Source organism: Capra hircus, chromosome 10, assembly GCF_001704415.2.
Source record: "Capra hircus breed San Clemente chromosome 10, ASM170441v1, whole genome shotgun sequence".
Classification (NCBI taxonomy): Eukaryota; Metazoa; Chordata; class Mammalia; order Artiodactyla; family Bovidae; genus Capra; species Capra hircus.
Window position 1 is genome coordinate 42,978,472 of NC_030817.1, and position 27,633 is coordinate 43,006,104.

General features: G+C 38.2%; 1 protein-coding gene across 3 annotated transcripts in view; it reads right to left on the reverse strand.

The window, feature by feature from the left end:
• The window catches only part of ATP8B4 (ATPase phospholipid transporting 8B4 (putative)), a 299,618-nt gene that overhangs the window by 256,925 nt on the left and 15,060 nt on the right, over positions 1 to 27,633 (reverse strand). For all 3 annotated transcript variants that reach the window (XM_018054182.1, XM_018054183.1, XM_013967148.2), the window contains exon 2: positions 24,377 to 24,444. In XM_018054182.1, coding sequence (XP_017909671.1) covers positions 24,377 to 24,404 — 28 coding nt within the window. In that variant the 5' untranslated portion in view covers positions 24,405 to 24,444. The remainder of the gene's footprint in view (positions 1 to 24,376; positions 24,445 to 27,633) is intronic.

Consider the following 27,633-nt stretch of genomic DNA (forward strand, 5'->3'; position numbering starts at 1 on the left):
CTAGTGGTCCAGTAGTTAAGAATCTGCCTTCCAATGCAGGGGACATAGGACTGACCCCTGATCAGTTCAGTTCAGTTCAGTCGCTCAGTCGTGTCCGACTCTTTGCGACCCCATGAATCGCAGCACGCCAGGCCTCCCTGTCCATCACCATCTCCCGGAGTTCACTCAGACTCACGCCCATTGAGTCCGTGATGCCATCCAGCCATCTCATCCTGGGTCGTCCCCTTCTCCTCCTGCCCCCAATCTCTCCCAGCATCAGAGTCTTTTCCAATGAGTCAACTCTTCGCATGAGGTGGCCAAAGTACTGGAGCTTCAGCTTTAGCATCATTCCTTCCAAAGAAATCCCAGGGTTGATCTCCTTCAGAATGGACTGGTTGGATCTCCTTGCAGTCCAAAGGACTCTCAAGAGTCTTCTCCAACATCACAGTTGAAACGCATCAATTCTTCGGCGCTCAGCCTTCTTCACAGTTCAACTCTCACATCCATACATGACCACAGGAAAAACCACAGCCTTGACTAGACGGACCTTAGTCGGCAAAGTAATGTCTCTGCTTTTGAATATACTATCTAGGTTGGTCATAACTTTTCTTATATGCCACAGTGCAACTAAGTCCATGTGCCACAACCAGAGAGAAGCCCACTCGCCTCAAGGAAAGATCCCACATGCCACAGTGAAGACCCCACATGCTGTAACTAAGACCTGATGCAGCCAAATAAATAATAATTTTTAAGCATCCCAGTTTGGAACATAAGTTATCTGATACCCTTAGCTTTGGAGCATTACCAAAATAATTAAATTGTAATTGAGCCAGTTGGGCCCTCTTACACACCCTTCCCTCACCCATTGAAGAGAGCAGGCAACATGCTGAGGGAGGAAACCAAGAGTGGGTGTTCAGGCCTAAGAGAGAAGCAGCTGCAAACCCCCACATCACCTACAGCTGACTTAAGCCCTAGTAAAACCTGCCTTCCTGGGGTAATTGCAGGGTTTGCCAGATTGCCTGACTATACCACAACACTATAGAATGATTATCTCTGCTCCTCCCAAATTCAAATGTTGAGACTTAATCCCTGATATGATAATATTTGAAAGCCTTTGGAAGGTAATTAGGTCATGAGGGTGGAGCCCCCACAAATGGGATTAGTGCCTTTATAAAAGAGGCCCCACTGAATCCTCCTACACTGTTAGTAAGAATGTAAATTGATGCAGCCACTATGAAGAACAGTATGGATGTCCCTTAAAAACAAAAATTGGTCTACCATATGATCCAGCAATCCTAGTCCTAGTCATATACCTGGAGAAAACTATAATTCAAAGAGATACATGCACCCCATTGTTCCTTGCAGCACTATTTACAATAGTCAGGACATGGAAGTAACCTAAATCTTTATCAGTAGGAATAAGGAAGATGTGGTACATATATACAACGGAATATAACTAAGTCATAAAAACAAACAAAATAATGTCATTTGCAGCAACATGGATGAACCTAGAGATTGTCATACTGAATGAAGTTAGGCACAGAAAGACAAATATCATAGATTGTTTATATGTGGAATCTAAAGAAAAAGGTACAAATGAACTTATCTACAAAACAGAAGTACAGTCACAGATGTAAAAAACCAACTATGGTCACCAAGAGGTAAAGGAGGGAGGAATAAATTATGAGTTTGGGATTGACATTTACACACTAATATATATATATACATGCTGCTGCTGCTAAGTCACTTCAGTCGTGTCCAACTGTGCAACCACATAGACGGCAGCCCACAAGGCTCTGCTGTTCCTGGGATTCTCCAGGCAAGAAAACTGGAGTGGATTGCCGTTTCCTTCTCCAATGCATGAAAGTGAAAAGTGAAAGTAAAGCTGCTCAGTAAGTGTCCAACTCTTCGTGACCCCATGGACTGCAGCCTACCAGGCTCCTCTGTCCATGGGATTTTCCAGGCAACAGTACTGGAATGGGTTGCCATTGCCTTCTCCATATATATATATGAAGTGAAGTCACTCAGTCGTGTCCGACTCTTTGCAACCCCATGGACTGTAGACTATGAGACTCAGTCCATGGGATTTTCTAGGCAAGAGTACTAGATTGGGTTGCCATTTCCTTCTCCAGGGGTTCTTCCCGACCCAGGGATCGAACCTGGGTCTCCCGCATTGTAGGCAGACGCTTTACTGTCTGAGCTACCAGGGAAGGTATATATACATATATATACAATAGATAACTAATAACCTACTGTACAGCACAGGGAACTCTATTCCACACTCTGTAACAGCCTATATGGGAAAGAATCCAAAAAGAAAAGAGTGGATATATGTATGTGCATATATATATATATATATATAGCTGATTCACTGTGCTGTACACCTGAAACATAGCATTGTAAATCAACTACATCCCAATAAAAGGTTTTTTTTTAAAAAAAAAAAAAAAAGGCCCTAAAGAGTTCCTTTGCCCCTTCCATTATGTGAAGACACAGCAAGAAGACAACTATATATGAACTAGGAAGCATGCTCTCATCAGCCCCAAATCTGCCAATACCTTGATCGTAGACTTCCCAGCATCAAGAACTGTGAGAAATAAATTTATGGTGTTTACAAGCCAACCAGTCCGTGTATTCTGTTATAGCAAACAGAACAGACTAAGACACATGGGAAGACTCTGTGAGCTGACTCTATCACTGGACCTCCTATTTAAAGAGAGGCCTGACAGAAAAAGACTTGGAAACCACACTAATCCATCTAGTCCTTCATTTGCAAACACAAACCAGCAACCATAAGTCACATAAGACATCTGAGAAAAACCAAGAACACAAAGTAGAAGACTCCAAGGGGAAGAGATAATGCTGAAAACAGGTGGGGGAAGAGGGTTGTTTTTGTTTTTAATTCTAATTAGTACCTTGAAGATATTCAAGAAGACATGGCACCCATAAAACAAGAGCAAGCTAATAGGAACAAAGAAAATACAGGACAAGAGAAAGCTCCTGGAAATTAAAAATATTTAATGCACAAACTGTATAATAGGAAAGACAGAATGAAAACTAAGACTGAAGAAATCTCTTAAAATATGTATGAAAATGACAAAAATGAAATGTGAAAAAAAAAACACTTGGGAGAAAAAATATAAACAATGGATGGAAGGAAATAAATAGAAGAAAATTTCTCTGCACAAGAATAAGACAACTCTTCAAAGCAAAAGGGCCATCAAGTGCCAATCAGGATGAATGAAAAACATACATAAACATTCATAAAATTTTGAATTCTAAAAATAAAGAGAAAAACATTTAAAACTTCCAGAAGGAAAGAAGTTTTCCTCCAGAAAGAAGTCTTCCTCCACAAGGAAAAAAAAGGTTAGCCCCAGAGTTACAAGAATTAGACCAACATGAAATTTCTCATCAGCCACAAGGATGATAGAAAACACAGGAGTGATGCCTTCCAGTTTTAAGGAAAATATTTTGAACTTAAAATTCTATACCCAGTAAAATAATCGATCATGAAGGGGCAATAAAAACATCTTTAAACATGCAAGAGCATTTACATACAACATGTCTCCAAAATAACTACTCAAGAATGTATAAGAAGAAGAATAACCGTTTAAGTATTGAAAGTAAAGTTGAGTGGAGGAAACAACAAAAGGATGATGATCAGCTAGAGTCCATAATGAAAATAAAAATGCCTGACATGATGACCTACATATCTGTTCCAGGTAGACCACCAATTCTACAGAAAAAAGGGAGGCATGTCTAGTAGAAGTAGTGTTAGTTGCTCAGTCGTGTCCAACTCTTTGTGGTCCCATGAACTGCAGACCTCCTGTCCATGGGATTCTACAGGCAACAATACTGGAGTGGACTGCCACTCCCTTTTCCAGAGGATCTTCCCGACCCACAGATCAAACCCAGGTCTCCTGCATTGCAGGCAAGATTCTTACCATTTGAGCTACAGGGAAGACCTTAAAAGGTAAAATAAACCAATTTCTTTGGGAAAGTACAATTATGTATTAGCTCTTTGCTAAAACAATAATTTCTCTAAGAACTCCCCATAAAGTAGTCATTGTTTGATATAAAGAACATAAAGTGAGGACTTTCCTGGTGGCTCAGTGGTAAAGAACCCACCTGCCATTGCAGGAAACACAGATTTGACCCTTGATTCAGGAAGCCCCACACGAGGTGGAGCAGCTAAGTCTAGGCACCACAACTATTGAACCTACACCCTAGGACCTGGGAACCACAGCTACTGAAGTCTGCACGCCCTAGAGCCCATGCTCCACAGCAAAAGAAGCCGCTGCAAGGAAAAGCCCACACACCACAACTAGAGTAGCCCCCACCAGCAGCAGCTAGAGAAAAGCCTGGCAACAACAAAGACCCAGAACAATCAAACAGAAATAAATTGGTTTTTTAAAAGAACATAAAGTGAGATTTTTAGAACTGTGTTTTATAATAAGCCTAGGGATATCTCAAATATAATCCCAAGTGCCCAACAAGAGTTTCTGTGGGCCCAACATTCTGTAGTTTCTAAGGCCCAACATCAGTTCTCTGCTGAACTGATGAAGTTCAAAAATGTATTTTAGGATATTTAAATGAGCAAATGAACTTCATGTCCTTTGAGCTATCATCTTAATTATTATTCCTCTCTGGTGAAGTACAAGTCAAGAGTCGTCACTTCTGTTCCTTAAACCTAAAGTAAGAAACTGACTTCAAGAAAGAAATGAAGAAAAATGTATATAAACATGCTTTACAAAGTATCAGAAGATGTGAGAGGGGCAACAGAGACTTGACTCTTCAAGGAAAATTATAAAAATGCCTCTCAAAAGTGTTTACCTGACCCTAAGCACCCCCTTGTTGCCCCAGGGGACGTTAACTCCCCTGTAGGTCCTAGCTATACTTACATATGGCCAAGCAGACAACCATGGAGAGAGAAAAAAACATGCAAGGCTGGATGATGGTTGTGGTTGGCCCCTTTCACCATAAAAAGAACTTAAATTTTCCTTTTATTACTGCATTTGTATAAAGAAAAATATATTACTATTCTATAATAAAACATTTTTATAGATTTAAAAAATTATTCCTCTCAACTGTACTTGTGCTAAACACTAAATGACTACAAGGTCGAGATTGAACTTCCTAGGAAATACCTGGAAAGCTGCTACTCTGTGTTGCTAGCTGAATATAGATGTATAAGGCAGAAGAGCAAGCTGGTAACAGTGTTAACATTCTTTTGTGACAGCTGAGGAGCCCACCAAAGACATGTGCTTGGATAGGAAGCCATCCTTCACCATTTCAGTGGGCAAGACAATAGCCATTAGCAGAAGCAAAATTATCTTAGACATTGTTTTTAATCTGCTCCAGAAGAGAGGCAAAAGAAGTCATTAAACCCTCAAAAGTCCTTTTTCCTACAGGGTGCTGGAAATAGACTTCACTCCTCAAATCTCAGCAAGGCCAAAATAATTTGTCTGCCTCAATCAAACAAAATATCAATGAAGCACTCATGGAATGCTTGTCTTTGAGCCATGTGCTTCCAGTTACATAGAGAAGATAACTAAATGAGGTTACCCTATCTATTTTATGAAATGATTATAAATCAGTTAAATGTTAGGGAACATTTATTAAAAAGAGTAACCTGAATTTCAGAATATGACCTGGAGGAACCCCCTCACCCCCTGAAATAATTTTCTTATAGGGCTGACAGTTTGTTTGACTTGGTTTCAGACAATAAAACCATATCCATTTATGTATTATGTACACTTGCCTTTCCTTACGGAAGGAGGAGATGCATCTAGAAAAAACCCAAAGTGTTAGAGGATCACTAAGACATAAGTTCAAAAGATGGGAGGGACCTAAGACTGCTCTGCTGGAAATTTTTAATTGTAAGCACAATGCTGTTCTCATGTTAGCAAGAGGTTTTAGACCCATAAAAATGAGATTGATAATGGGGACTTCCTTCATGGTCCAGTGGCTAAGACTCCACGCTTCCAATGCATGGGGCCCAGGTTCAATCCCTACTTGGAGAACTGGACCCCACATGCCACAACTAAGTAAAGATCCTGCATGCCACAACTAAGATCCTGAGTGCCACAACTAAGACCCAGTGCAGCCAAATAAATAATTATTAAGTGAGTCTGATGAAGGAGCCCTCAGAAGAAGAAGCCAAGATAGTGAAGCAAGATACTTGAGATTTCCTTCCACCAGATCATCTGTGTGAGCACTTTTACTCAGGAAACTCTCCTTACCCATGCTTCCTCAGTAATAAAATGCCATATAATGGGGCCATCATTAAGTGAGAAAATGTTTGCAAAGCACTTTATAAACAGAAAAATACTCAAAAATGCCTTTTTTAATGAAAAAAATTACACGTGAAAAACAGGAAATCATCTAGGTTCATATAGTCAATGTCACTATTACTACTATAACTAAAGAGGGTCTAAAGTAATTTTCTGAATATTTTCAGTAGAAATTGGCAAATACGCATTGATTCTTTGTCTCCAAACAATGTCAATGTGACCTTAGTGTTTAAAATTAGCTGGTAAATGTAGCAATTCTGTTAACAAGACTAAGAGTAAGGGGAAGATTTAGGAGGTTTCCATTGGGCCCATTAGTGATCACAGCAACTATGAGCCCATAATTAACAAGCACACTCTCTTTCTTCATTTAACTCCAGAGCATTTTGTCCTTCACCAAATGTAGCTTAGAGGACAGTGTCTCGGCAGTTGGCTTTAGCTCCCCCAAACCATGAAATGAGGAAGCATCATGGAGAATTTGGGGGTGTCCCTAAAAAATCCTGATAGCACAGACTAATATTTCCTCATGAAGGCTGGTCCCAGTCCAGAAGTTGAAGAATGTCTCCAAACATGGAGTGTCACTCGAGGTTTGAGGGTTGTAGGATTTTGGGTTGGGCAAAATTTCCCTCAAGCCAAATTAATAACTTAAGCTTTTTCCCTTCTTAATGTTCTTTCATTCTTCACAATCTGGCCTGTGTGGTTGGGAGCCAAAGTAATTCATTAAAGACATGAGGAAAGAACAATGAACAGGGCAAGGTTTTAAAGACAAAAAAAAAAAAAAGAGTTCCCCAGCCTTCAAGATTTCCTGATTTGACTCCAAGAGCACATTCCGATACAATTGAAAAATGTGTATCCCGAATCAGGGTTTTCTACTGAAACTCAGTGGTGACCTGCATCTGCAAGGATTTGTTGACATTTAAAAAGCAAACTAACAGGAGAATTGAGGCAAAAAAAAAAAAACCCTTCCATGATTTTTTAAAATTCTCGTGCTCACAAAAGAGCTTGGAAACAAAGTTAGGGGAGTCAACAAATGCTAAAGGGCCCTGGGATTGTTTTCCTCTGGGTTGAGCCAATTTGCTTATCAGGTCCAGATATTTGGAAAACTTGATTTATTGAGAGTTTTGTTCCTCTCATGACTTCCTACAGCTTCACGAAGAAATATAAAAATATTTCACTAATTCATTTCTCTTCGAGCATACATGAATTATACTTATACACATTACAAGTTAAATCGATAGAATCTTTCCATGAGCCTCACCATGTGGCTTTCTTCTGTAAGTACAGATTCACAACTGGAGATTTAAGACTTCACTGTAATACAGTGAAAAGAATACCAGCTAATGTGTACTGAGCACTCCTTAAAAGTTAAATGCTGTATGAAGCATTTCACATGAATTAACCCTCACAACAATCCTATTAGGTACTCACTATTATTAACACCACTTTACAAGTAAGAAAAATAAAGGCCTAGCACAATTATGTAATAGAATCTGATTTCAAACACTGACTGTAAAAGGAGCTTGGAAGAGATTCTAAGGAGATGGTGGGTGGTACCATGCAGAAATGATTAGAGAACTGCACATTAATGTACCCACGCCTATGTCCAGAGGTCACAGACAGGAAGATGAGACCTCTCTCAACAAAAGTGATGCTCCAGGGGACTTCCCTGGCGGTTCAGTGATTAAGGCTTCCTGCTGCCAATGCAGGGGTGTGGGTTCAATCCCTGGTTGGGGAACTAAGATCCCACATGCCCTGGAGCACAGCCAAGAGATTTTTTTCAAAGTGATACTCAGGATGTACTTCAAAACACAGACTCCCTCTCAATCAAACCTGGGGCCCTGTGACTCCTTACATTTCATTGCTTCCAGGCTTCTCTCTGCTTCACAGTGGAGTACCACCGCCCTCCCCCAGAGAACCTGACTGACCTCTCACTGGAGGCTTTCCCAAACCCCTGTCCAAAACTTGTTTTCTTACCAACCTTTTTCTTATGGATACAATACTAGAAAACTGGATTTTTATCTACATTCTCTTACAATTTGATTATCTACAGCAAAAACTATATTGCTATGAACTATGCCAGGATCAGAATATTTCCTATACAGATAAAAAATAGCTATATTTTCCCACAGCCTATCCATTCAAAATGAAAAAAAAAAATCAGAATCTACCCCAAGGATCACAAGAGCCTGGAAAAAGCTAAAGGACATTTAATTTCCCTTTGTGAGACACAGTCCAGCTATTCAAGGGCAATCAAGCCACCTGTCACAAAGAGAGAGGAAAGAACCCCATGTGGGAAAGACAGAGATGTGAGAAGGAAACCCGAGGAGGGCTCTTATCTGCTTCACACCCCAGGGCTTACACAGGAAGCTGTGTTTCTCAGAGCTTGTGTTTGTCATTTTGAGATGTGTAGGGCTATAAGTTAAGTTTCTTTAGTACATACTGGTTTCTGAGCCTTAATTTCTGAAACCATTTGGCAAATGAAATCTGCTAGAGCCAAGACTAAGTGATTTATTGCAGGAATATTTACTGAACTTCAGTAAATATTGAGTAAAGGCTCTATTCTAGACAGTTGAAAAATAAGTAAGCCAGCTCAAAGGTCATGTAAATGTGCACAGCAACGAAGTGGAAGAGAGGCCTAGAGGGCCACAGAAAGCAGAGTAAAGGAAAGTCAAGTCCAGGTGGGGGGGTCAAAGTCATTCCCACCTGTCCTGGGAAGCTCTGAAGGGAACTTAGGCGAATACAAACTGTGGAGTGTGGTAGGTTGGACCCAGTCCAAGCTGAGTCATAGTCATTTACTAAAAAGATAAGGCATTTGGTGGAGGTGGTCTGCCACCCAAAATGTGATGAAATATGGGCTTTGCAAGAGGACATCTACAGTTCCTCCTCAGCTGTACCTTCTAGCAGAATATTGGACCAATTGAAAAGATGAAAAGAAAAACATAGGAGCCTTGATTTCTTTACCTATTCATGAAGCAGCCAAATAAAACACATTTTAAAGGAGATGAAAGAGAGCCAGAACTTTGAGCAGAAAAGAAGTCTGCCCACATCTCCGCCCCTCTTCTGCCCACACTCTGGTCCAAGCCACCTCACCTCTCCTGGCTGTGGTAATAGCCTCCCCTTGGGTCTCCTCACTCCTACCCTTTCATCTATTTTCAACAGAACAGAGTGACAGTTCCAGAATTGCAGTAGTTTCCGATTGCTGCTCTAGGAAATCACCACAAATGTAGTTGTTTAAAACAGTACCAACGTATGGTCTTATTATTATGAAGTCAAAAGAGTGGAAATGGATCTCCCAGGGATGAAATTGAGCTGTTCATCAAGACTGGGTCTGTGCTTTGCCTTTTCTAGCCTCTAGGGCTGCCCTAATTCCTTGGTCATGTATGCCATCACTCTGACTCCTGCTTTCATTATTACATCACTTCCTCTGGCTTCTGCATCCCTCTTATAAGAAACCCTTTTCATTACAACAAGCCCACTTTTATAACCTAGGATAATCGTCCCATCTTAAGATCCATAACTCCATCACATCTGCAAAGTGTCTTCTACCATGTAAGGTCACAGGTTCACAAGTTCCAAGGATTAGTACATGGACACTTTTATCTTTGCATGAGTGGGGCAGGAATCTGCCTACCACAAGACTCATCTCTGTCCTCCACACAAAATGTCCAATTTTGCTCAGGAGAGAAGCCAGTTCTTCTAATGAAGCTTAAGCTTCAGCTTACCTCACTTGCACATTTCATCCCAAGACCCTGGGAGTAACACTAGAAATCTGTTTCACTCTGTCTTGTTTTTTGATGTGCAAGATTAAAATATTTTAGCCACAAGGGCTAAGATCATTGTCTCCACTCTATACCCTCCCATCACATTTTGCCTTGTACTAGACAATGCTGGGATAAAAGAGTATCAAGTTAAAAATACACTGAGTTTGTGTTTAGCAGAATGTATTTATGTGATTCACTGTCACTTCCATATAAAGTTACTGGCGGTCACCCCCAAAGTAGGAATAGTTCTGTCTCCATGGGGAATTACCTAGCATGGCAAGATGAAAGTGCATAGCCCAAGGTCATATGGCAATATTACTGTGTCTGGTAGCACCTGGAAGCAGAAGTATGTGAATCATGGAAGAAACAGGAGTTTGCAACACTGAGCCAGAAGTTAATCTGTGCAGGATTCCTCCCATCATCGCACATGTAAAATTGTACATGGACGGTTTACTTTTCATTAACTACTAGTCAAAACAAAATTTATCTCGCATTATAGTATTAGGAGAATCAAATTCTTGAGTATCCTTGATATGTAATAAGCCTATCATATATTTTTCTCTTTACATGAGGATTGAATGTATAAAATTTATTATGATCCCAGTGCTGACAGAGCACAAACCCATTTGCAATAGTATCATAAATAGTTAAGCACATCTGTAACAGCGCAGATATGAAGGAAACTTGACGGAAGTTTTCCCAAGGTGAACAGTTCTAAATCTTTACATGACTTTATGAAGTCATGAAGTTGCAAAGTTATTCTCAGTTCACTTCAGTTGCTCAGTCATGACCGACTCTTTGTGACCCCATGAATTGCAGCACTCCAGGCCTCCCTGTCCATCACCAATTCCTGGAGTTCACGTATACTCACGTCCACTGAGTCGTTGATGCCATCCAGCCATCTCATCCTGTGTCGTCCCCTTCTCCTCCTGCCCCCAATCCCTCCCAGCATCAAAGTCTTTTCCAATGAGTCAACTCTTTGCATGAGGTGGCCAAAGTACTGGAGTTTCAGCTTTAACATCATTCCTTTCAAAGAACACCCAGGACCGATCTCCTTTAGAATGGACTGGTTGGATCTCCTTGCAGGCCAAGGGACTCTCAAGAGTCTTCTCCAACACCACAGTCCAAAAGCATCAATTATTCAGCACTCAGCTTTCTTCACAGTCCAACTCTCACATCCGTACATGAACACTGGAAAAACCATAGCCTTGACTAGATGGACCTTTGTTGGCAAAGTAATGTCTGCTTTTGAATATGCTATCTAGGTTGGTCATAACTTTTCTTCCAAGGAAGAAGTGTCTTTCAATTTCATGGCTGAAATCACCATCTGCAGTGATTTTATTCTAGGCTATCATAATTTTAAAACTAATTTTAATGTGCTAGAGGGAAAAATGAATTATCTTTCTAGTATCTCTATAGAAAGTTATGCACAAAACAATGGTCATAAAAGAGGCAATCAAAAAATAGGGCACCAAAAGTAGAGGAACAAAGGTATTATAAAGGTCTATCAAGTAGAGAATTAACAAAGCTGTTATTTTTCTGAATTTTGTGATATGCACAGTATGTTATGGATTTTCAAAATTGAGACTTATAAGGATTTTTTTTTCTCATGCTAAATGAACATTACCTTTAATACTTAGTTTTGTATTAGTTTAAAGCTTCAAAAAAAAAAAAAAAAAACTGGATCTAGCCTTAACCACCACCCTCCGCCTTGCTCAGTCAGTCATCTCCAGGCACAGAGCCTCTTTGTTATTCCTCTAACAGGCCAGGCACACTCTCACCTCAAAGTTTTACACCTGCTGGTCCCTCTGCCTAAAATGCTTGTCCTCCAGTAACTACATGACCCCCCTTCTCAATTCTTCCAGATATTTGCTCAACTATGTCTTTCTCAATCAAGCCTTCCCTGATTATCATTTTTAAAACTGCAACACCTCCAATACACAAGATGACTAACTTATTCATTTATTGTTAACTATCTCTCCCCCTCCCCCCACAAGAATGTAAGCTTCACACAGGTTTAAGAGTTTTTTATTTTTAAAATCTGTTTTGTCAATGAATTTCACCTTTTTCTCAAGGGCACATGTAACCTTAACCAGGATAGATCACATCCTGGGCCATAAATCTAGCCGTGGTAAACTCAAAAAAACTGAAATCATTCCAAGCATCTTTTCTGACCACAATGCAGTAAGATTAGATCTCAATTACAGGAAAAAAACTATTAAAAATTCCAACATATGGACTGAACAACATGCTGCTGAATAACAACAAATCACAGAAGAAATCAAAAAAGAAAATATGCATAGAAATGAATGAAAATGAAAACACAACAACCCAAAATCTGCGGGACATGGTAAAAGCAATGCTAAGGGGAAGGCTCATAGCAATACAGGCATACCTCAAGAAACAAGAAAAAAGTCAAATAAATAACCTAACTCTACACCTAAAGCAACTAGAAAAGGAAGAAATTAAGAACCCCAGGGTTAGGAGATGGAAAGAAATCTTAAAAATTAGGGCAGAAATAAATGCAAAACAAACAAAAGAAACCATAGAAAAAAATCAACAAAGCCAAAAGCTGGTTCTTTGAGGATAAATAAAATTGACAAACCATTAGCCAGACTCATCAAGAAACAAAGGGAGAAAAATCAAATCAATAAAATTAGAAATGAAAATGGAGAGATCACAACAGACAACACAGAAATACAAAGGATCAAAGAGACTACTATCAGCAACTATATGCCAATAAAATGGACAACGTGGAAGAAATGGACAAGTTCTTAGAAAACTACAACTTTCCAAAACTGAACCAGGAAGAAATAGAAAATCTTAACAGACCCATCACAAGCACTGAAATTGAAACTGTAATCAGAAATCTTCCAGCAAACAAAAGCCCAGGTCCAGATGGCTTCACAGCTGAATTCTACCAAAAATTTACAGAAGAGCTAACACCTATCCTACTCAAACTCTTCCAGAAAAATCGCAGATGAAGGTAAACTTCCAAACTCATTCTATGAGGCCACCATCACCCTAAAACCAAAACCTGACAAAGATGCCACAAAAAAGAAAACTACAGGCCAGTATCACTGATGAACATAGATGCAAAAATCCTTAACAAAATTCCAGCAACCAGAATCCAACAACACATTAAAAAGATCATACATCATGACCAAGTGGGCTTTATCCCAGGGATGCAAGGATTCTTCAATATCCACAAACCAATCAATGTAATACACCACATTAACAAATTGAAAAATAAAATCATATGATTATCTCAATAGATGCAGAGAAAGCCTTTGACAAAATTCAACATCCATTTATGATAAAAACTCTCCAGAAAGCAGGAATAGAAGGAACATACCTCAACATAATAAAAGCGACATATGACAAACCCACAGCAAACATTATCCTCAATGGTGAAAAATTGAAAGCATTTCCCCTAAAGTCAGGAACAAGACAAGGGTGCCTACTTTCTTCACTACTGTTCAACATAGTTTAGGGAGTTTTAGCCACAGCAATCAGAGCAGAAAAAGAAATAAAAGGAATCCAAATTGGAAAAGAAGTAAAATTCTCACTGTTTGCAGATGACATGGTCCTCTATAGAAAATCCTGAAGACTCCACCAGAAAATTACTAGAGCTATTCAATGAATATAGTTAAGTTGCAGGATATAAAAACAACACACAGAAATCCCTTGCATTCCTATACACTAAGAATGAGAAAACAGAAAGAGAAATTAAGGAAACATTCCATTCACCATTGCAATGAAAAGAATAAAATACTTAGGAATATATCCACCTAAAGAAACTAAAGACCTATATATAGAAAACTATAAAACACTAGTGAAAGAAATCAAGCTAATAGATGGAGAAATAAACCGTGTTCATGTATCGGAAGAATCAATATAGTGAAAATGAGTATACTACCCAAAGCAATCTATAGATTCAATGCAATCCCTATCAAGCTATCAATGGCATTTTTCACAGAGCTAGAATAAATAATTTCACAATTTGTATGGAAATACAAAACACCTCAAATAGCCAAAGCAATCTTGAGAAAGAAGAATGGAAATGGAGGAAATCAACCTGACTTCAGGCTCTACTACAAAGCCACAGTCATCAAGACAGTATGGTACTGGCACAAAGACAGAAATATAGATCAGTAGAACAAAATAGAAAGCTCAGAGATAAATCCACACACCTATGGACGCCTTATCTTTGACAAAGGAGGCAAGAACATACAATGGAGAAAAGACAATCTCTTTAACAAGTGGTGCTGGGAAAACTGGTCAACCACTTGTAAAAGAATGAAACTAGAACACTTTCTAACACGATACACAAAAATAAACTCAAAATGGATTAAAGATCTAAACGTAAGACCAGAAACTATAAAACTCCTAGAGGAGAATATAGGCAAAACACTCTCCGACATAAATCACAGCAGGATCCTCTATGATCCACCTCCCAGAATATTGGAAATAAAAGCAAAAATAAACAAATGGGATCTAATTAAAATTAAAAGCTTCTGCACAACAAAGGGAACTATAAGCAAGGTGAAAAGACAGCCTTCAGAATGGGAGAAAATAATAGCAAATGAAGCAACTGACAAAGAACTAATCTCAAAAATATAAAAGCAACTCCTGCAGCTCAATTCCAGAAAAATATATGACCCAATCAAAAAATGGGTCAAAGAACTAAACAGACATCTCTCCAAAGACGACATACAGATGGCTAACTAACACATGAAAAGATGCTCAACATCACTCATTATCAGAGAAATGCAAATCAAAACCACAATGAGGTACCATTTCATGCCTCAGAATGGCTGCTATCCCAAAGTCTACAAGCAATAAATGCTGGAGAGGGTGTGGAGAAAAGGGAACCCTCTTACACTGTTGGTGGGAATGCAAACTAGTACAGCCACTATGGAGAACAGTGTGGAGATTCCTTAAAAAAACTGGAAATAGAACTGCCATACAACCCAGCAATCCCACTACTGGGCATACACACCAAGGAAACCAGAAATGAAAGAGACACGTGTGACCCAATGTTCATTGCAGCACTGTTTATGATAGCCAGGACACGGAATCAACCTAGATGTCCATCAGCAGATGAAGGGATAAGAAAGCTGTGGTACATATACACAAGGGAGTATTACTCACCCATTAAAAACAATACATTTGAATCAGTTCTAATGAGGTGGATGAAACTGGAGCCTATTATACAGAGTGAAGTAAGCCAGAAAGATAAACACCAATACAGTATACTAACGTATATATATGGAATTTAGAAAGATGGTAACAATAACCCTGTATGTGAGACCGCAAAAGAGACACAGATGTATAGAACAGTCTTTTGGACTCTGGAGAGAGCAAGGGTGGGATGATTTGGGAGAATGGCATTGAAACATGTATAATATCATATGTGAACCGAATTGCTAGTCCAGGTTCAATGCATGATACAGGGTGCTCGGGACTGGTGCACTGGGATGACCCAGAGGGATGGTATGGGGAGGGATGTGGGAAGGGGGTTCAGGATGGGGAACATGTGTACACCCATGGCAGATTCTGTTGATATATGACAAAACCAATACAATATTGTAAAGTAATTAGCCTCTAATTAAAATAAATAAATTTATACTAAAAAAACAAACCAAAAAAAAAATGTTTTGTCCACAGTTGTTTCTTTTCTGTTTGGAACAGTGTCTGGTGAGTAACAGGTATTAGTATGTATCTATGAAATGACTGGCTGACTGACTGGATGAGTGGATAAATGAGTAAGTGAATGATTAAACTACCAGTCAAAGTTGAAATTAACATAAGACAACCAGCACTACCACAGTGATACAAGATCATTCCAGTCAAAATCATTGAAATGTGATGTTTTAATTGGTTTATTCATCATATGAAGGCAGGTTTACAATTCACAGTAGGCTTTTCATTTCTGAATTATTAAAACTATTTTTCTTTATAAAAAATACCATGTTTGGGATAACCTCATAAACTTTCAGACTTCATTCCACCATCAAAAGAAAATCCAGATTTCAAAATTAAGACTAGAAATAAAAAATCTTAATTTTCTTTAAATTACAAAGTTCTATTTGAACAAATAGTGAAAGTAATGTTTTGGAGAATAGGTCCACCATCCTGATTGTGGACTGGGAAGTGTGAGATTCTTGCCATCCTGGGGAGTGAGATTTGGACACTTTATAGACAAAATCTCTATAGCCTCCCAGGTGGTAATAGTGATAAGGAACCTGTCTGCCAGTGCAGGAAACATAAGAGATGTGGGTTCAAATCCCCGGGTCAGAAAGATCCCCCCAGAGGAGGGCATGTCAATCCACTTCAGTATTCTTGCCTGGAGAATCCCATGGACACAAGAACCTGGTGTGCTACAGTCCACAGGACACAGGAACCTGGTGGGCTACAGTCCACAGAATCACAAAGAGTCGAAAACGACTGAAGCAACTTAAGACACACACAGCATTTACTACGACTACTTAAAATAATAACAACGACAGCAACCATTCAGTAGGTGCTTACTATATGCCAGGTACTGGCTCAAATGCTAAATTAAAGGACTGTTCTAAGGTGTGGGTCTATGGAAGGAATATAAAGCATCTTTAATAATAACTCATTATACTTCTATGGATGAAATTTTTCAATTAAGAGAATTTTTTTAATAAAACCAAAGTATGACAATTAGATTATTACACAGTTGGAAATACTAAATAATAAACTGGAGAATTGGAACAATGTATTTGGAATTATGTTCTAACACCAATAAACATGTATGACATAGAATGCAATTCTGAGTATTACTGCATTATTCACTGCAATGAGGCAGCTCAAAATAGATCTGTATTTGTATATGTGTCATAGCTAAAGCTTAAACCCATTCTAGTAAAGAAGACTGATTAACATATTGATTAACAATTATTTTCTTATTCAACTTAACTTCATTTTGCTCATTTCTTACTTCTAATCCTAACAGTCTAAAATACTTACCTAATGACCCAGATAATCACGGTCGTGTGATCACTCACCTAGAGCCAGACATCTGGAATGTGATGTCAAGTGGGCCTTAGAAAGCATCACTACAAACAAAGCTAGTGGAGGTGATGGAATTCCAGTTGAGCTATTTCAAATCCTGAAAGATGATGCTGTGAAAGTGCTTCACTCAATATGCCAGCAAATTTGGAAAACTCAGCAGTGGCCACAGGACTGGAAAAGGTCAGTTTTCATTCCAATCCCAAAGAAAGGCAATGCCAAAGAATGCTCAAACTACCACACAACTGCACTCATCTCACACGCTAGGAAAGTAACGCTCAAAATTCTCCAAGCCAGGCTTCAGAAATACGTGAACCATGAACTTCCAGATGCACAAGCTGGTTTTAGAAAAGGCAGAGGAACCAGAGATCAAATTGCCAACATCTGCTGGATCATCAAAAAAGTAAGAGAGTTCCAGAAAAACATCTATTTCTGCTTTATTGACTATGCCAAAGCCTTTGACTGTGTGGATCACAATAAACTGTGGAAAATTCTGAAAGAGATGGGAATACCAGACCACCTGACCTGCCTCTTGAGAAACCTATATGCAGGTCAGGAAGCAACAGTTAGAACTGGACATGGAACAACAGACTGGTTCCAAATAGGAAAAGGAGTATGTCAAGGCTGTATATTATTTAACTTATATGCAGAGTACATCATGAGAAACGCTGGGCTGCAAGAAGGACAAGCTGGAATCAAGATTGCCAGGAGAAATATCAATAACCTCAGATATGCAGATGACATCACCCTTATGGCAGAAATGAAGAGGAACTAAAAAGCCTCTTGATGAAAGTGAAAGAGAAGAGTGAAACAGTTGGCTGAAAGCTGAACATTCAGAAAACAAAGATCATGGCATCTGGTCCCATCACTTCATGGGAAATAGATGGGGAAACAGTGTCAGACTTTATTTTGGGGGGCTCCAAAATCACTGCAGATGGTGACTGCAGCCATGAATTAAAAGACACTTACTTCTTGGAAGGAAAGTTATAACCAACCTAAATAGCATATCCAAAAGCAGAGACATTACTTTGCCAACAAAGGTCCGTCTAGTCAAGGCTATGGTTTTTCCAGTGGTCATGTATGGATGTGAGAGTTGGACTGTGAAGAAAGCTGAGTGCTGAAGAATTGATGCTTTTGAACTGTGGTGTTGGAGAAGACTCTTGAGAGTCCCTTGGCCTGCAAGGAGATCCAACCAGTCCATTCTGAAGGAGATCAGTCCTGGGTGTCACTGGAAGGACAGATGCTAAAGCTGAAACTCCAATACTTTGGCCACCTCATGCAAAGAGTTGACTCACTGGAAAAGACTCTAATGCTGGGAGGGATTGGGGGTAGGAGGAGAACGGGAGAACAGAGGATGAGATGGTTGGATGGCATCACCAACTCAATGGACATGAGTTTGAGTGAACTCCGGGAGTTGGTGATGGACAGGGAGGCCTGGCGTGCTGCAATTCATGGGGTCGCAAAGAATGGACACGACTGATTGACTAAACTGAACAACTATAGAATAATGTTTTATAATGTAGGCTTTCTGATAATCTTGTAAAACAGACTGTTTTAAAACAATCTGCTTCCCAATAAAACAGGAAATATCAGGAAAACCCATCTATTGAGAACAATTATAAGAGATGACATGTACAAAGCTGTCTGAAACTACCATGGAACAACAAAATCAGCCAGGACTTTAAGGGAAAAGTTCCAACAGAGAAGAGAAATATACTGAAATGAACCCGATACTCTGTTCCTTTCCCTTGAGGCATGTGGTAATTCCTAACCTGCCCAGAGACGAGACAATAATTAGAATTCAGAGCCTGGCAGGGAAGAAGGGTCCTAGTAACATACTAGGATTTGGATTGACTTAGAGCAAGAACAAACTAAAGCATACAAGGTCTTATAAACACTGAAACCCAGCCTTAACTTGTCTCAGTCCTTGACTGGATCAAAATGACCTGTTCCTTCTCTTACTGCCTTCTGGAAGAAAGGTAAATCTCCTGAAGAAAAATAACATCCAGACCCTCTGTAACTTTTTCACATGCAATGTATAGATTTTAATAATAAACTAGCAGGTATGGCACAGCACAATAACAAACTATTGAAAACCAAGAGATAGAAAATATAAGCAGGCTCACAGATCATCTAGATATTGGGACTGTCAGACATGAACTTTAAAATAACTATGGTAACAAGATGGATAGTTTCACTAGAGAACCAGTATATATATAAAAGAAACAAATGGAATGTCTTATTCATCTTTTGTGTCACAAGTCCTTTGCAATAGGAACAATCAAGTACCTACTAAATAATATATAGGTGTCTTAACTTCAACTAAAGCACTGCCTCCTTTCTAGGCACAGTATATGCAGCACCTGGAGCCCACAATACCTTTAAGGAACACAAAAATGTTTAAATTTTCATTTAAAGTTAGAAGAAAAATGGATATAATAATAATGGATACATTTTCCAGTGGTCATGTATGGATGTGAGAGTTGGACTGTGAAGAAATCTGAGTGCCGAAGAATTGATGCTTTTGAACTGTGGTGTTGGAGAAGACTCCTGAGAGTCCCTTGGACTGCAAGGAGATCCAACCAGTCCATTCTGAAGATCAGCCCTGGGATTTCTTTGGAAGGAATGATGCTAAAGCTGAAACTCCAGTACTTTGGCCACCTCCTGCGAAGAGCTGACTCATTGGAAAAGACTCTGATGCTGGGAGGGATTGGGGGCAGGAGGAGAAGGGGACGACAGAGGATGAGATGGCTGGATGGCATCACTGACTCGATGGACATGAGTCTAAGTGAACTCCGGGAGTTGGTGATGGACAGGGAGGCCTGGCATGCTGCAATTCATGGGGTGGCAAAGAGTTGGACACGACTGAGTGATTGAAATGAACTGACTGAATAATGAATCCAACCTGGATTATATTTGTCTTTAAACTCTCACAACTGTAAAACTTAATTTTCAATATTTTTTTAAGGAAGGGGCCTGGGAAGGGCCGATGAAACACATAATGTGACCTTGGTCTGATCTTCCCAGCCTGCACCCTATGGAATAATGCATGTTGCTCCACAACCCTCACATTTTGGAATCAATAATAGCTTTAGAGCTTAAATAAAGCCTCCAATTATCTACTTCTTTTGCTTCCCATATTACCTAACAACCTAAAATCTGAATTAGGTATTTTACATATGAACAACATTCTTTGTTGTTCATATGTAAAATATGAAGCACATATATGCTTTAACGTGGTTATCTTTGGACCTCCCATTCAAGCTTACACCAAAAGGATGAATTACAAATAACAAACAAACAAACAAATAGACTCTAAGTGTGTTTTAAATACTTGAGTCAGTTAGCTAGAATTTTCCACATGCTGAAGACTGTGAGATTTACGTGGATATGGAGATAATAAATAGTAAAGCATATATCTGAGAGAAAATTCTTATGTTCCCACAATACTTAATGATTGGCTTGTTATATTTTCACATACATCATCAATGTCCCAAGCTTCCTGATGATGTTGTGAAAGTTTATGTAAATATAAGTGCACATTTCTTAAATGTAGATCTTAAATAACTCATTGAAGTAAAATATCACTTCTGCCTGATTCTCCCCCTGACAACAGCAGGCTGACTAGAAGTTCTCCAGTCTGTGCTCCTCTGGAAAACATACTGGTAGTGATGTTTGGTAAATTGTTATTAAGTTATCACTGCTACTGTAAACTTAATTGTATAAAGATACATGTTTTTACTAAATCATAAAAAGTTATGTGAAGTAAAGTTGGTACTACCTAGCATATCATAGGTGCTCAAAAATGTTTGTAGACTGCCTGGATAGAGGAGTGGAAGAGAGAGGAGAGGAAGGAGAGGAGAGGAAGAAGAGGAAGCAAATGTGGCAAAATGGTAAATAAATGAATGTTGTAGATTGAATAAGGTCTCCAGCATCAACTGATGCCAAAGCTGATGCTCCAGTACTTTGGCCACTTGATCCGAGGAGGCGACTCATTGGAAAAGACCCTGATGCTGGGAAAGATTGAAAGCCAAAGGAGAATAGAGCAGCAGAGGATGAGATGGTTAGATAGCATTACTAATTCAATGTACATGAACTTGAGCAAACTCCAGGAGAGAATGGAGGATAGGGAAGCCTGGAGTGCTGCAGTCCATGGAATCACAAAGAGTCGGACATGACTTAGCAACTAAACAACAAAGATCTCCAGTCTATAAAGAGATCTACAAGAATTGATAATCTAAAGAATCAAGATATGCAGATGACATCACCCGTATGGCAGAAAGTGAAGAGGAGCTAAAAAGCCTCTTGAAAGTGAAAGAGGAGAGCGAAAAAGTTGGCTTAAAGCTCAACATTCAGAAAATGATCATGGCATCCGGTCCCATCACTTCATGGGAAATAGATGGGGAAACAGTAGAAACAGTGTCAGACTTTATTTTGGGGGGCTCCAAAATCACTGCAGATGGTGACTGCAGCCATGAAATTAACAGACGCTTACTCCTTGGGAGAAAAGTTATGACCAACCTAGATAATATATTCAAAAGCAGAGACATTACTTTGCCGACTAAGGTCCGTCTAGTCAAGGCTGTGGTTTTTCCTGTGGTCATGTATGGATGTGAGAGTTGAACTGTGAAGAAGGCTGAGTGTCGAAGAATTGATGCATTTGAACTGTGGTGTTGGAGAAGACTCTTGAGAGTCCCTTGGACTGCAAGGAGATCCAACCAGTCCATTCTGAAGGAGATCAACCCTGGGATTTCTTTGGAAGGAATGATGCTAAAGCTGAAACTCCAGTATTTTGGCCACCTCCTGCAAAGAGTTGACTCATTGGAAAAGACTCTGATGCTGGGAGGGATTGGGGGCAGGAGGAGAAGGGGATGACCCAGGATGAGATGGCTGGATGGCATCACTGACTCGATGGGCGTGAGTCTGAGTGAACTCCGGGAGTTGGTGGTGGACAGGGAGGCCTGGCGTGCTGCGATTCATAGGGTCGCAAAGAGTTGGACACGACTGAGCGACTGAACTAAACTGAAAGATGTAACATTCCCAATCATGATGATGCAAATGATGGTGACACCAAAGTCAGTGCCTCAAGTCATGTGGCCACTGTAACAAGTCCAAGAGGAAGGAAGTAGCCTCAGCTTTCTCTGCCAATTAGCACCACAGTGAATATAGTCCCAACTATGCGGCAACATTTCACCTCATTACAAAGCTATTTACAAATGGACTACTTAATAGCTCATTACAAATAGCTATGACAGTCTGTAAAATGAAATTCTATATGAGGAAGATCAGCAAGTTGTGTTCCCCATCAAGAGTGGTTCAAGTTAACTAATTTATTAGTTTCCCATTTAAGTATTATTTCATAGTATTTGCACCCAAGATGTTCAATCCAAAACGACTAAGTGGAATGACTTTTGGAATGGACTTTTGCCAGAAATCAATATGATGACAAACTATTCTAAATCTAAAAGAAAATTTAAAAGAGTTTAAAGCCAAACACAATGTGTGAACATTATAATTACGTATCATACCAAAAATAAAAACAAGCTCTGAGACATGAGATGTGGGGACAATTGGGGAAACTGAAAAAAATGGAATGTATGTTACTTGTTCTTAAATGTTACATTTCTTGGATGTGGTGACAATACTCCAGTTAAGATGGAGAATGTCCTTGTTCTTAGATCTGTGCTTAAGTATTTGGGGATAGAAGTCATGATGTCTTCAATAACAAAAAGGTTTATGTGTATGCATGTGTTTGGGTGTGTGCTGGTAGAAGGGAGAGGAAAAAGAGGAAGCAAATGTGGCAAAATGTAACAACTGTAGAATTTAGGTGAAAGGTATTTGGGTGTTTATCATTCTTCCAATTTTTTGTAAGTTCCAACATTTTCAAAATTAAAAGTTAGAGGAAAATATAAAAAAAAATGTTATAGAGAAAAGTTTAAGGTAGAAAAGGTATCTATGATTTCAACATTATGATTTAAGAGCCAGTTTCAAAATGATGCACACCATAGTTCCCTCTGGAGATATGTGGATAAATATACATTAACGTATTAATAGATGTCACTGATTGGAGCCCTCTAAATTGGGCAACATGGCACTCTGGAGCAGTTATCTCTGGACTGTCCAATTACAGTTACTTCTATTTTCTTATTTTTATTCATAAAAAATTGCTTATTTTATACATATGCATTCATATATACATAGAAATTATTTTAAAAGAGTGAAACTGAACTTATCAAAACCTTGCAACAATAGATTCTGTTGGAAACTTGTCCTTGTCAAAACTGGTTAATCTAATGTTTACATTATTAAGATAATACCAGTGACTAGGTATAAATAAATCACTTTATTTGAAAATGAAAAAATGACAACAATAATTCTAGACTCTGAAATAAGCTTTGGAAATATGAAAATATTGCCCCAGAGGGCATAACTAATGACCTACAGGTGCAAATTACACTGAGACAGATTTCAGCTCATTATGAAACTGAACATTGGAATGAATGTGTCCAACAAGTGAACAGATTGCACCAAGAAATAACTGCCTATCAAAGTGGGTTAACCAACTGTCACACATAGGATTAGAAGAAGAGTATTAGATATACTCTAATCCAGCCTTTCCTCTCTAACAAGTCTGAAATAAAGCAGCAGTAATAAACCAAATACACCTCCACTAAAGGAAAAACTACACAATAATCTGTCACTGACTAACAAGGTTTAAGACAAGATTAATACTCTCAGGTCACAATGCTGTATTTCTTAACACTAGAATACTATTAAAACTGTTCTGCTAGACAAATTACTCAACCAAAAACCAAATGTTTTTTGCCATAATGAACCTAAATTATTTCTAACCATATGATCTTCGTTTTAAGTGTTGGTGTATTCATACAATGGAATACTGCTTTACAAGAAAAAACCTTAATAACAAAATATTGATACATACAACCACATGGAAATATGTCAAAAACCTTACACTTAGTGAAAGAAGACACAAGAATACATGCTGCATGGTTTCATTTATACTAATTTCAAAAATAGGCAAATCAACCAAATAGAAATCAGAAGGTGGTTTTGTACAATGCAGGGAAAATGAAAAAGCAGGGCATAAGGAACTTTCTGGAATGAGAGAAATATTGTCTCTTGCTTTTTGGTGATAATTACAAATCTACATAAAATTGTCAAAGCTCAAACAGAACACTCAAGATCTATGTGGTTTTTGCTTATAAATTATACCTCTTTGAAATTAAAATGAATGCTAAAAAAAATCTTATTTGCTTTGTATCTCCTGAAGAACTCAATACTTACCAAGTGATTTCTTCTTACCGCAGAACATTATTGCACTTGATTATTTTTCACCAGGCCTCACAGCTGGCCTATATAAGAAAACGGGATATGTACAAAACATTAGTATTTGAGAAACACTCGTCAACCAAAAATTCCCATCATTCAGCTTTCTTCCTAGTCAAATTTAGATGACTAGGAACTCATTAACACAACAAAGAATAACAGACTCCATTTATGAGACTTAAATCTAACCAGACAGACACAGAAAACAAACTTATGGTTACCAAATTGGAAAGGGGGAAGGGATAAATTTGGAGTTTCCAATCAAAATATACACACTACTATATATATAATATATAACCAACAAGGATCTGCTGTATAGTACATGAAACTATGTATGATGTCTTGTAATAACCTATAATGGAAAAGAATCTAAAAAGGAATGTATATATATGTGTGTATATATACACACATATATATACACATATGTATATACGTACACACATATATACATACACATATATATACACATACATATACATATATGTGTACATATATATGTACATAGAGAGAGAGAGACCCAAGTCAATTTGCTGTACACCTGAAACAAACACACCATTGTAAATCAATTCTATTTCAATTAAAAATTTTAAGAGAGACAATTCTATATAAAAATTACCTATTTGTATTATAGCAGATATATGGAACAACTTAAAGTAAGAACAAGTATGAAATTCAATTTGGGATTAAAATGGAGCCAAATTTTCTAATATATCCAAAACTCTGTAAATTTGAATATTACAGAGGTGATGCTCCAACACCTGCCTTTTATCTAAGCGCCAAGTGTGATTCCTTCCAGAGTCACCCATGTCCAGGAAGTGCAGATGGTCCCAAATAGAATTAAATGAAGGAGGAACATGCCTAGACACATAGTAATCAAACTGACAAAAACTAAGGACAGAGAAAATATTAAAAGCAAGAAAGAAAAAGCAACAAATAATAAACAAGGGAATCCCCATAAGACTATCACTTGATTTTTTAGCAGAAACTGTACAGTCCAGAAATGACACCCCACTCCAGTACTCTTGCCTGGAAAATGCCATGGACAGAGGAGCCTGGTAGGCTGCAGTACATGGGGTCGTGAAGAGTCAGACACGACTGAGCAACTTCACTTTCATTTTTCACTTTCATGCAGTGAAGAAGGAAATGGCAACCCACTCCAGTGTTCTTACCTGGAGAATCCCAGGGACAGCGGAGCCTGGTAGGCTGCCGTCTGTGGGGTTGCACAGAGTCAGACACGACTGAAGCAACTGAGCAGCAGCAGCAGTACAGGCCAGAAGGGAGTGGCTTGATATGTTCAAAGTAAAGAAAGGGAAAAACCTAAAATCAAGAATAGTTTGCTCAGCGTGACTCTCATTCAGAATTGATGGAGAAATCAAAAGCTTTATAGACAAGCAAAAGCTGAAAGAATTCAGCACCACCAAACAAGTGGTACCACAAACGCTAAAGCAATTCTTCAAGCATAAAAGAAAAGACCACAATTAGAAACAAGAAAATTACAAAATGGTAAAGCTCACTAATAAATGTAAACATATAGTAAAAGTAGGATATCATCTACACACAAATATGATGTCAAAACAGTAACTGTGAGAAGAGTAAAGTACAAATGCAAGCTATTTGAAATGCATTTTAAATTAAAACATGTATACTATCATGTAAGAATTGAATCGCCAGTCTATGTCTGATGCAGGATACAGCATGCTTGGAGCTGGTGCATGGGGATGACCCAGAGAGGTGTTATGGGGAGGGAGGTGGGAGGGGGGTTCATGTTTGGGAATGCATGTAAGAATTAAAGATTTTAAAATTTAAAAAAATTTAAAAAAAATTTTTTTAAATAAATTAATTAAGAAACCAGCAACTTAAAACAATCATGTATACATATAGACTGCTACATCAAAACTTCATGGTAACCACAAACAAAAAATCTATAATAGATAAACACACAGAAAAGAAAAAGAATCCAAACACAACACTAAAGATAGTTATCAAATCACAAGAGAAGTAAACAAAAGAGAAAAGGAATTTTTAAAAGTCCTACAAAATCAAAAACAACTTTAAAATAGCAATAAGAACATATATATCAATAATTATCTCAAATGTAAATAGATTAAATGCTCCAACCAAAAGACATAGGCTGGCTGAATGAATACAAAAACAAGATCCATATATGTGTTGTCTATAAGAGACCCACTTCAGATCTAGGGACACACACAGACTCAAAGTGAGGGGACAGAAAAAGGTATTCTATGCAAATGGAAATCAAAGGAAAGCTAGAGTAGCAGTACTCCTATCAGACAAAATAGACATTAAAATAAAGACTGTTATAAGACACAAAAAAGGACATTACATAATAGTCAAGGGATCAACAGAAGAAGATATAACAATTATATATGCACCCAACACAGGAGCACCTCAATATATTCAGCAAATGTTAACAGATATAAAAGGAAAACTGACAGTAGTACCATAGTGGAGGACTTCAGCATTGCACTTACATCAACAGAAACATCATCCAGACAGAAAATCAATAAGGAAACACAGGCTTTAAATGACACATTAGAACAGATCAATTTAATTGACATTTATAGAGCATTCCATCCAAAAACAGAAGAATTTATCTTCTTTTCAAGTGCATATGGAACATTCTCCAGAATAGATCACATGCTGGACAACAAAGGAAATCTTGGTAAATTTAAGAAAACTGAAGTCATACCAAGCATCTTTTCCAACCACAGTGCTCTGGGACTAGAAGTAAATTACAAGAAAAAACGGCAAAAACCACAAACACATAGAAGCTAAACAATATGCTACAAACAACCAATGGTTCACTGAAGAAATCAAAGAGGAAATTAAAATATACCTAGAAACATAAAAATGAAAATACCATAATCCAAAACCTGTGGGACATAGCTAAAGTAGTTCTAAAAGGGAAGTTAATAGTGATACAAGCTTAGCTCAGGAAACAAGAAAAATTAAAAATAACAACCTAACCTTACACTAAAGCAACTAGAAAAAGAACAAACAAAACCCAAAGTTAGTGGAAGGAAAGAAATCATAAAGATCAGATTGAAAATAAATTATATAGAGACAAAGAAAAACAATAGAAAAGATTAGAGAAACTAGAGATTATTCTTTAAAAAGATAAATAATTGATAAACCTTTACAGACTCATTAAGAAAAAAAAGGAGAGGATTCAAATCAATAAAATCAGAAATGAA